The 11,986-nt window shown below is 38.9% G+C and overlaps 1 protein-coding gene across 2 annotated transcripts; it reads left to right on the top strand.

The window, feature by feature from the left end:
• Positions 1–454: 454 nt before the first annotated feature.
• Positions 455–11,188, top strand: GPR65 (G protein-coupled receptor 65). 2 transcript variants are annotated; one of them, XM_080807516.1, is made up of 4 exons: positions 455–535; positions 805–970; positions 6,610–6,752; positions 8,360–11,188. In XM_080807516.1, exon 4 carries the CDS (start codon positions 8,812–8,814, stop codon positions 9,832–9,834), a length of 1,023 nt encoding a protein of 340 aa, XP_080663642.1. In that variant the 5' UTR covers positions 455–535; positions 805–970; positions 6,610–6,752; positions 8,360–8,811; the 3' UTR covers positions 9,835–11,188. The 2 variants fall into 2 exon arrangements, with proteins under 2 accessions (XP_080663642.1, XP_080663643.1); XM_080807517.1 differs by lacking the exon at positions 6,610–6,752.
• Positions 11,189–11,986: the final 798 nt, after the last annotated feature.

Genomic DNA, 11,986 nt, shown 5'->3' with positions numbered 1-11,986 from the left:
CTTTCTTTCTTTCTTCTTTCTTTTTTTGGACATCTCTTAGAGTACTTATCCTTTTTTGCCCTTGTATTATGGTTATTACTGAACATGCCTTTCTCTCACTGGGTGATGAGGTCCTTGTGCCCCACAGCCAGATCCTCCATCACTCTCAGTACAACGCCCTACGAGTATAACAGATATACGTGCAGACAGAATATAGGAATGAGTGAGCGAGGGATTACATGAAATTCTAGCACGTTTTCTATTACCTAAACACATATATCAGTATACATTGTGATTGAGATGCAAAGAGGAAAGTGAATCATAAAAATTATTCTACCGTAACTAATAAACAAAAACATCTTTTAAAATATTTAAGAGACTTCTTTTGTTCAAACTTGGATAATGTAAATCTTCATTAAGAGGCTGCTTCCTCTTTGTTTAGTGGTGAAATATGAGTGCAATTTCCTGTCTCTTCACTAGGGTTAGTTTCTCATCTCGGTGCAAGCAGATCTATCCAGCTCCTCAGTGGACAAGATCGTCACCCCAAGAAACATGGGTAAGTGTAAGATTAAACAATACAATAAGATTTTTATGTAGATAACATACTTTGACATGATTATCAGTAATGTTCACAACCCTTTAATCGAGTTTAGGCTAATGAATCCAATGAAGCAGAACTTTATGAGAGAGAGAGAAACGAGATTGACACGTGGTTTCCTCTTCTCTGGGTGGTGGTAAAAGGATGTCAAAATTGCCATTTAGAAATAGTTAGGTAAATCTACAGATATACAAAAGTGGAATATTTATGCTCCATTCTCTTTTCAGGAAGCATCGTATTGGCAAACTGAATTGTTTGTGAAGCAGTCTACCAGTTCCCAGCTGTAGAGCCATCCCGCACCATTTCCTGGTTGGTACGACGAGCTCATGATACTTTCTATGTCATCAGAAATAATGTGAAATTTGGAAATAGGATTTCCAGTGTTAATAAGAAGTAAGTCATAATTCTTACTTAACAAGTGGCTATCAGTATCTGGCGCAAAGTAGTCTTAATAAGCAGCTATTAAACCAATCAATGAAGGTCAGGAAGTGTTTCCTATAACGTGTAGGAAAACATTGTCATCAATGATTTGTACTATTTGAGGAGCTGGTTAATAATAGATATATTTTAATACACTGGGGATTATCTCTTTCTGGCATTTGGTAAAAATTGAAGTCAAAATTAGAAACTTACCCAAATTTCTCAGCACTGGTTCTAAAAACAATTTTGTCAAAATTGTATTAAAGTAGTAAAATGATATCTGAAAAGAGGTATAAATAATAAGAACCATGTATTCCATTAAAATCTCAGAAGCAAGGCACCTGGGTCGCTCAGTGGGTTAATCCTCTGCCTTCGGCTCAGGTCATGATCCCAGGGTCTTGGGATTGAGCCCCACATCCGGCTCTCTGCTCAGCGGGGAGCCTTCTTCCCCCACTCTCTCTGCCTGCCTCTCTGCCTACTTGTGACCTCTCCCTCTCTGTGTCAAATAAATAAATAAAATCTTTTTAAAAAAATAAAATAAAATCTCAGAAGCAAAAAAAAAAAAAATCTCAGATTCACCCACATTAATTCAACAACTATTATCTGCAGAGCTTGGTATCATATTTGAAACGTTGCTATACAAATTATACTCTGAGTGCTCCTAGTGTCTCTGCTATGCTCTAGGTAGATGACAAAAGATGATCTCCACTCAGGACATGTCAGGGACAGCACAAGGACACCCACAGACTAGCAGTGGGTCATTCAAACAGTACTATCATCTAATACATAATGAAGGTCTCCCATGTTCCAGGAACATTATGCGTGTTCTCATTTTATTATCACAATACTCTATAAAGTGGGTGTTAATTTTACTTATAAAGATTGAAACTTAAAGAAGCAGCATCAGGGTCATAAATCCCCCAAGGGCTGTGAGAACCTTTCAAAAAGTCTCTGGAGCCACACGCCTAACGAAAGCCTCATAACCACGGCTCTGTTATCCCACAGAGAAGACACTCTGATTCTGCTTCATCAAACTATTTGATCTTGTGGTGGTTTTAGTCAAAGCAGAAACATTTTTACAGAGGAAGAAACTCAGTCCATTGAGAAATTTATAAATCCTCCTAAAATCATGTTTGCCATTTAGCCATCTTTTTTCTTCCTTAAGAGAAAAGATGAATATTTCTTAAGATGAATAGAGGAAAAAGGGGGCACCCACTGCCAGTCCTCTCCCATCCCTGCCCTGACCTCTCAATCCTAGTCCCAAGGAAGGATGTTTTCATGGCTGATGTGTTCTTCCCAGACAAATGAGCCTAGTGATAGGTGGCACCCTGTGCAACCACCAGAACAGAGTTCCATCCTCCGTCACTCAGACTTTTTTCTAGAGTCATTTTCCTTCTGTACTTTTATCCTTTAGAGATCTCTTTAATGAGGATTTTGGGGGTCAATTTTCTCAGTGGTGGTTTATTTTACATTGTCCTTAATTTTGCTCTGGATTTGACATGTGGTTCTGTCCTGTATATAATTATAGGATGACATAAATTTTCATGGCCATTTGGAAATATCAGCCCACGGTCTCCTGATCTCAGTTATTACCACTATGAAGTCCTTTGTCACTCTACAGTTCATTCTTTGTAGGTGCTCCACTTTTTTCTCTCTGGTCATTTTTTCTTTGTCTTGCACCAGCACCTTCATAGCAGTGTGTCTAAGCAGATGTCGATTTCCATCTTTGTTTTTAATCCTTGCTGGGATTTGCTGGGTTTCATAAATCTGAGGATTCCATGTCCTTCATCAGTCCTAGACAGCTGTCAGTCATTATCTTTGCAGACATTCCCTATTTTCTCTCTTCTGTCCCTTATGGAACTCCAATTAAATATATACGGACGTGTTTGCTTTATTCTCCATGGCTTTTTGGTTTTTTTCCATCTCTTTAACACTCTGATAATTTATTATTTCTTTAGATCTGTCTTGCAGTATATTAATTTCCTCTTCTGCTAAAGCTCATCAGTGGGTTAGTCCCTGTGTTGATTTTTTTTAAATTTAAATTATTACATATTTTATTTTTGGAAAATTTATTTCTATCTTATTAAAAATATGCCAATTTGTCTTTTGTAGTCTCTTGTTCTTTACTCAGGAGTTTTAATTCCTTCCTTTATTTCTTATTTTTTCAAGAGATTTTTTTGTATTTATTTGAGAGAGAGAGAGAGAGAGAATGAGAAGGGTGGGAAGGGCCAGAAGCAGAGGGAGAAGCAGGCTCCCCACTGAGCAGGGCTCCATGAGCTGTAGCAGATGCTTGACCGACTGAGCCACCCAGGCACCCCTCCTTTATTTCTTATTAACACACTTATTTTGTGCTGTAAATCTATTAATTATTCTAAAGCTTTTGTGGATTTGCTACTCACCTTCCTCATTTTTGATGACTCTCAAGCATAGTGGTTAATGTAGGTGTGTGTATGCGTGTGTGTGTGTGTGTTTTCATGAGCTCATATTTGTTAAAACTCTTATCTGAGAGGATTCTTTTTTATTTAATATTTTCTACTGATATAGAGTTGACACACAATATTACATTATTTTCAGGTGGACAACATAGTGATTCGATAACTCTAGACCTTACTCTATGCTCACCACAAGCACAGCTGCCCTCTGTCACCACCACACAACGCTCTCACAGTAACACTAGCTCTGGTCTCTATGCTGTACCGTTCATCCCCGTGACTTACTCATTCCACAGCTGGAAGCCTGTATCTGTCACTCCCCTTCACCCAGCTTGCTCACCCTTGCGCCCCCTCCCTTCTGGCAACCACCCATTCCTTCTGAGAGAGTTCTTCAAAGCCTAGGTGGAGAGAAGGTCCCTCAAGGGATGATTTCTATTTACTTTTTCCAGGTGCCTAGGATATTTGTTTTTTTCCTATAGCAAACTCTCATTTTTGGTGAATTCACTTTCATCTTGCTTAAATGACTTATGGTTTGCTTTGGTTTCTATGAATTATGTTTCTATATGAGAAAAGAAGTAAAATGGTATCAGTTCTTAAGAAGGTCTGTGTGCTCCGCTGCAGGTGATATAGATGCTGTTTGGCTCTCAAGATGCTTTAGAGCTCATGCCACAGAGCCTTTGATTCCACTTTCTAACTTTTTAATTGCAAGATAACATACATGCAGAAAAATGCACATGTCCTAAGTGCACAGCTTGATGAACGTCTACAAACCAAACACGTTCGTGGAGTCAACACTCAGAGCAAAACCAGAACATGGCAAATTCTCAGAAGTCCCCCTCATGCCCTCTTCTAGTCACTACCCAGCCCCTCCCCCAAGGCAACCACTACCTGACTTCTTTATTTTTTTTTTTCCTAACATTTAAATGTTTACTGTGATACTCCACAACCAAATCAAACAAGGGTTTGTCCACCTAATGTGCAGCAAGCCAATTAAAACTGTCACGGAGCTTCTGCAGTGAAGAAAGGTAGGCTAGGTATTGGTGTGGTACCACCCAGGAGAATGGGAAGCTCATTCTCTCGAGTCCTGAACTGCCCAATGGCTTGCAAGTGAGGGCTCTGAAGGGCAAAATTTGGGGCAAGGGTCTTTGAGGAAGCAGACATCACTGAGTGGAGACCCATGAGATCATGCTACCAGAGGTCTCCTGAGAAGGCAAATGCTGTTTTTGCTTTTGTTTTTTTATAAGAATTTATTAGTTTATTTAGAAGAGAGAGAGAGAGTGAGCAGTGGGGGGCAGGGGAAGGAGAGGGAGAGGGAGAAGCAGGCTCCCTGCTGAGCAGGGACCCCCCCCAATGTGGGGCTCGATCCCAGGACCCTGAGATCATGACCTGAGCTGAAAGCAGATGCTTAACTGACTGAGCACCCCAAAGGTGGACACTGTTGAGTGGAGGCCCATGAGGTCATGTTGATAGGTACTCTGATCCTGCTTCAGCTGGCCTCCTGAAGGTCTTTTCCATCTCAGGAGCCTTAGATTCTGAAAAATATCTTTATTCCTTCTGTTACAGATTTCATTAGGTACATATAGTACTTGTATCTTTAAGGTAGTGCCGATGAACTGTTTGTAAACCAGTGGGATTACATTCCTACAGGTTCTCTGGCCAGTCCAGCCATGCCTGCAGGTGGTATAACTTCTAGGGTTCATTTTTTTTTCTTTTTTTAAAAGATTTTATGTATTTACTTCAGAGAGAGAATGAGCGAGAGAGAGAGAGGAAGTGCATGAACGAGGGAGGAGCAAAGGGAGAGGGAGAAGCAAACTCCCCACCGAGCAGGAGAAATAGACTCCCAGCCGAGCAGCGAGCCTGATGGGGGTTCCATCCCAGGGCCCCGAGCCACCCAGGCACCCCTCTAGGGTTCCCTCGTGCATCTGAACTGACAAGACAGACTCGGACTTCAACTCCACATGATTTGTGCAACAATGCAGACGTATCATGTTACATATACATCAATCCCACAATCAGTCTTCTCTACGTTTTCTTCCTTACCACATACATTATGAGTGCTGAGAGATACTTAATTTCAGCTTTGAAATAATTCACAGAGGATTCCTGAACTCAACAAAATAGACCCTTCGAAGCTCAGCTTCATGACTCTTAAGAACTGGGAGATTGTTTTGAGTGTGGTAGCAGGATAAATGTTCCTTTTAGCCATCTAGTTCTCAAATCAAGTGCAGGAAAAATTAGAGCCTGTCTAAGTAAATCCAATACATTATCCATTATAGAAGAGGAATCCGTGGGCACATAACAACACATTGTTACTAAGTGGGAGGACACAATGTGAGATGATGATTTTTCCAAGTTTATTTGAAGCCGGTAGAGTCTAACAGACAACATGAAAGTGATGTGTTCTAGAAAACTTGTGGTCACCTTCTATCCAATTTACAGAAATGATTATTCACAAATTATTTTCTTTAATTAGATATGTTATTATGGAGAGAAGACTTGTATTAATCTATTGGTGCTACTATTTTAGTGGAAAATAGAAAATAATTATTTTCTTTCTCAACAAAGCTGGTCTACTTTGCCACAAAAACACCTCAGCATTCTAAGGCATTTTTATGTAAAAAGCAGAAAGCAAAATAGCCAAGAAGCTTTATTTAGCATTCCAACCTAGGATCATGGCCAAGTTCTACCCATGATTAAATAGGTATTTCCGGGCTATATGTGGCTCAATTCTTTATTTGTACTATAAGGTTATAATAAATGGCACAGAAATGTAGTAACACCTAAGTTATAACAAATATGCATGCCATTTTAAAGGGTGCCTAGCACATAGAAAGCCTTTAATAAATGGACCACTGCTCTGATTTCTGACAAGAGTAGATTAACTTTACCTACTTTTTAATCACCTAGTATATATTCTTTTGTGTCTGCTTTTTTCCATCACTCTGCATTATGTTTCTGAGCTTCAACTGTGTTATTGTATGCCACAATAATTTGTTCATTTTCAGTGACGTATACATTTCAATTGTGTTAATATATACTTATCTATTTACTGATCTATTTACTTCTCTATTCTGCAAGTGCTCATTCCACTTGGGGGATGCTACAAATAAGGCTACTGTGAACATTCTTATTCTACCCCACGTCTTTTAGTAAACACATGTATGTATTTCTGTTGACCAGATACCTGGAAATGGAATTGCTGAACCACACGGTATATGTAAATGTCAAAACAATTTTCCAACCACCAGTATATAAGAGTCCCAGGCACGTTACAGCCTCACCACAACTTAGCAACTTCTGCCTTTTTCATTTTATTCATTCAGGTGGGTGTCATTGTGGTTTTCATTTGTATTTCCTTGATGACTGATGAAATTGAGCACGTAGATCCAGCACGAGTTCCTGGCTGGTGTGCAGATCACAGGACCAAACTAAGAGTGTAGACTCAGGCCCTATTCCCAAGAAAGGACCAACCAGAGGCCATGAATCCTCAGGGATTTTTCATCTTGGCTCCTCACGGAAACAGCAGAGACAGGGAACTTGCCAGCTCTCCCCACCGTCCGCAAGAAGCTATCCAGTTTGTTGCTTCTTACGTTTATTTTCTAGTTCACCTTTTGCGTGAGGACAGAGGCTCCAGCACCCCCACACGTGTGCTATGGTGAGAACCACTTCCTGCCTGCACACGTCTGCATTCTGCCTCTAGCTTCTCTGCATTAGAGGCTCTAGTCACATCTTCCAACCCACACAGGCCTCCAGGACGTCCAGAGTTTTCTGCTCACGTACCTTCCTGATCTTAGCTCCCACTTCCTTTTTCTCCATCCCAATTTTTTTTTTCCCCTCTCCGGAAGTTCACCTATTAATTTAAATGTTGTTTTTTCACATTTTGTTCATATTTCTAGGTGTAGTAAAACAAGAAGATTTGGGGGATTTTAGTTCTCTACTTTAAGACTGACATATAAGTAGGTACTCTGAATATGGTTTTTTCTGCTACCAGAATCCTGTGGCTTGTGGTGGCAAGGCCTCTCTTGTGCTCAAGGCTCATTCATACTTGGAAAGGGGTGGTTTTGGTGTCCTCAAGAACATAGCAAGAAGGCAAATCTTTCTTTCCCTGTACAGTGACTCTACAGAGTGTAAGCTCCCCATCACATAAGTCATCCAAAGCAGGAATAGGCCTCACTAGCAAAGAAATAGAGGCTAAAGTAGTTCTCTACTCCACTATGAAAAGAAGGATGGAGTCTCTGTTCCCATGTGAATCTATAACAACAGACCTTGAAAAAATTAAGCTAACAAACAATCAGTTACAAAGGTAGACACTGATGGTGGAAAGATTTTGCCCAGAATTAAGAACATTCTGCCCTCTCTTTCACAAAAGTACAGGAAAGATAAAATGCCCATGAAGGAAGCAATGGGAAAGCAAAAGAGGCAGCGTTGTCTAATTATGAACATTCATCAAGCCGCTTTATTTTACAATATTTCAGTTTGTTAAATTTCTTGTGACTCTATTTTCTTGGCTAAGGAGCTGATAGTGAAAGTACCTCATACCTAGATTGCATACAAAATGAAACATTTGAAATCGTGTAACTATACAGTTCATATAACTCAAAAGCATTTACTGATTACAAACAAATCAATACATCGGCCGTTTTTATTAGCTCCGAAAATGTTGTAACTTCAGTTTTGTGATCGTGTCCAGTGAGAAATAGAATTCCCTCTGATCTATCACCCTGTGGATAATTCTTATTTGAAATAGAGAAACATGTCTCAGCTTGATTTTATTCACTGAAGTCAATTAAATAATTTACCTTTTTAAACACCTTCATTGTAATTTAATACATTTTTGATATCTCCAAGAAATGAAATAAAAGAAGATTGTTTCAAAAGCATGAGGCACCCGCTAAACATCTAAGCTATTTGAGTTCATCTTTCGTTACAGAAACAAAGGCATGTTAAAAACAGATGTCAATCTCTGTGAAAACAAAGCCTTCTATATTCACATATGCACCAATCTCCTGAGTTTTGTGAAGGAAAACAAAATGAGGACAACACTCTGCCGATGCTGAGGGATGGCCCGGTTGGTCGCTGGGGTTCTTCATCATCCCATGGTAATAAGAACCTGGACTTCTGCTCGTTAAAATTTACTGACCATTGTGGCTAATTGCCAGGAGGCTGGATTCTGGCTTCCAACTATTGATATCTTTGTGAAAATTGACCTACAGCCACCTTTTAAAAGCACCAATGATTGAATTGGAACTTTTGAAAGCAAAGAAAAACGGGCACATATTCGTAAAAAAGAAGGAGATGCTAAAAGCAAACTGGAAGGAAACGAGACTTACCTTGCTACTTACCTTCTAAGAACCAATGCAGTTGCCACCTTAATGCAAGAAAATGAACAGCACGTGTATTGAAGAACAGCACGACCTGGATCACTATCTGTTTCCGATTGTCTACATCTTTGTGGTCATAGTCAGCGTCCCGGCCAACATCGGATCTCTATGTGTGTCTTTTCTGCAAGCCAAGAAGGAGAATGAGCTAGGAATTTACCTCTTCAGTTTATCACTCTCAGATCTGCTCTACACGTTAACTCTCCCTCTATGGATTGATTACACTTGGAATAATGACAACTGGACCTTCTCTCCTGCCTTGTGCAAGGGGAGCGCTTTCTTCATGTACATGAACTTCTACAGCAGCACGGCCTTCCTCACCTGCATCGCCATTGATCGTTACTTAGCAGTGGTCTACCCTTTGAGGTTTTCTTTTCTAAGGACAAGAAGATTTGCCTTCATGGTCAGCCTATCCATCTGGGTATTGGAAACCTTGTTCAATGGTATCATTCTGTGGGAAGATGAAACCACTATAGAATATTGCGATGCCAAAAAGTCTAATTTTACTTTGTGCTATGACAAGTACCCCCTGGAGAAGTGGCAAATCCGCTTCAACTTCTTTAGGACGTGTACAGGCTATGCAATACCCTTGGTCATCATCATGATTTGCAACCAGAAGGTCTACCACGCCGTGCAGCATAACCAAGCCACGGAAAACAGTGAAAAGAAGAGAATCATAAAACTTCTGGTTAGCATCACACTGACTTTTGTCTTGTGTTTTACTCCCTTTCATGTGATGCTGCTGATTCGCAGCATCTTAGAGCATGATGGGAACTTCAGTAAACTTACCTTTCACCACAAGTCTGGGAAGCAGACTTACAAAATGTACAGAATCACGGTTGCATTAACAAGTTTAAACTGTGTTGCAGATCCCATTCTGTACTGTTTTGTCACTGAAACGGGAAGATCTGATATGTGGAGTATATTAAAATTCTGTACTGGGAAGCTTAATAACTCGAAAGGACAAAGAAAAAGCATACTTTCTATGTCTACAAGAGACACCATGGAATTAGAAATCCTGGAATAGAAGCAAAGAATTTTTTTAAGGTACACAGTATCATAACATCAAGGTTACATTTTGAAAAGGAAATTAAGCATGGGAGGGGACAAAGTGTTTCAATTGAATATTTTAATCCTCTTCAATGGAAATCTTTTGGAAGTGTACTGTATGGCTCCCTTTTATTAAATTGAATATTAAATAAAGTTCAATAGTATTAAAAAATTCAATAGTATTTTAATGACTCAAGATCATTATTATCAATAGCAATTGGTTTGTTTTTTTGTTGTTGTTTTATCTATGCTATAACCTTTCAGAGGTTAGTAGATATATGGAAATCTGTGTCTTTAATTCAGTGAGCTTTGTGTCCAGTTTTCATGATTTCTGTCACTCTTTCAATAGATTTCAGACCACCAGCTATCACTTTTCCCAACTGTATGTAACTGTCTCCAGCAACCCCAACTACTAAATACTGCTTCTAATCTTCTCATTAAGTAACAAATACTTATTGAGCCCCTCTATGTACTAGGCTTTGTGTTAAGTACTGGGGTTACAAAAGAAACGGTCTCACGAAGCCTTATGAAGCTTATGTCAGCTTGGAAACCTAGTCATTGAGCTTGTAAGACTTTTTACTAAAGAAAAGCAAATAGGAGTCTGAAGGCGTCTTCCGTAATATAAAGCTATGGGCTACGTGTAAACTCTTTCGGCTGCTCAGAGGTCTTCTTCATTTCTTTAAAATCATAATTTTAAAAAAATTTACATTTGAGTACAACATAGCTGAAATTACCAGAAAGTTAATGTCTACACAAAAAGACGTAGACACCAAAGGCACTTATTCCTTTAAATCTTACAGTCAGGGACTCTTTTTGGACTTAGAATATTTAGAGAATCTTGATAAAATATATTCTTTTATGTTTATATTTTCTCGTTGTGGAAATTACCCTGCCTAGTTTTAGGTAGGCATTCCTTAAGCAAACTTTTTATGAACCAAAGTATTTTTCCAGATTTTTAAGGATTTTTTTTTTTTTTAAATCATACACTACTCCTTCTCTCGTTCTTTCTCTTTCCTGTTTCCTCTCTGGTCCTTCTCCCCTTTCTTACAAAATGATCTGATAACAAATGTCTTGGTCCCTCACCTTAGAAAACAAACATCCTGGGAACAAGAAAGACTATCTTTTCAATAGTAAAATCAGTGAGTACACAAACTGACTACATTTCTATTAAGGTTTTCTGTGATGGTTCAGGTACACAAAAGAAAACCACCTTGTTTCGAGGTCACTTATGTATTCTCTGTTCTTTGTATTTTTCTGATCATAAAGTTTCTGGAGAATTAATAGATTCTGTCTGGTCACACAGATACATCTACATGCTTAAAAGCTAAATATACACCATTAAAATGAAGAGTAATTAAAATAGTTTAGGCTGTTTGATTAATTATTGATAAATTACTGGCAGCCTTTAAGTTGAATGCTTATAAAACTAAGAATTCCAAAACCAATTTTGCCCATTTCTAGAAACTCTGATGTTGATTGAGTGTCTTGTCCAAGATCACACATTTAGTTGGAAGCAAAGCCAGGCTTGTTCCCCCAAATCATTTCCCTCCAGAGTTGCTTTTCCTCCTTTATGTTTATTTGTTTTAACATTTCTACCATTTCTTTCTTTAGAGATGCAAAAGGTCTATATGCATGAAGAATTGTTCAGGAGAGTCATTGGACTTAGATCAGGATAAGGAGGATTATTTTATTAATGAATGCTTTATTTAATTTTATTTTATTAAAGGGGTTATTTTATTAATGAACGCTTCTGGAAATATAATAAATCATATGGATAGTAACTAAGCTCATCTGTTACAGAGAGCTGGTTAGGACTTTACCTCAGCTGGTTATATAAAGAGATGTGGCAAATATAAATTCATGACACCCTTAATAAGAAGGTCCTACCTAGGGGCGCCTGGGTGGCTCAGTGGGTTAAAGCCTCTGCCTTCAGCTCAGGTCATGATCCCAGAGTCCTGGGATCAAGCCCCGCATCGGGCTCTCTGCTCAGCAGGGAGCTTGCTTTCCTTCCTCTCTCTCTGCCTGCCTCTCTGCCTACTTGTGATCTCTGTCTGTCAAATAAATAAATAAAATCTTAAAAAAAAAAAAAAAGAATGTCCTACCTAATGATTAACAAAGAATCAATGATT

The sequence above is a fragment of the Martes martes genome, assembly GCF_963455335.1.
Source record: "Martes martes genome assembly, chromosome: 7".
Taxonomy (NCBI): Eukaryota; Metazoa; Chordata; class Mammalia; order Carnivora; family Mustelidae; genus Martes; species Martes martes.
The sequence above is the reverse complement of the archived record's forward strand: the minus strand, read 5'-3'. Positions and strand labels throughout refer to the sequence as shown.

Coding starts and splice junctions, on each gene's coding strand:
- GPR65 (XM_080807517.1), top strand. CDS start 8,812: ATGAACAGCACGTGTATTGAAGAACAGCACGACCTGGATCACTATCTG.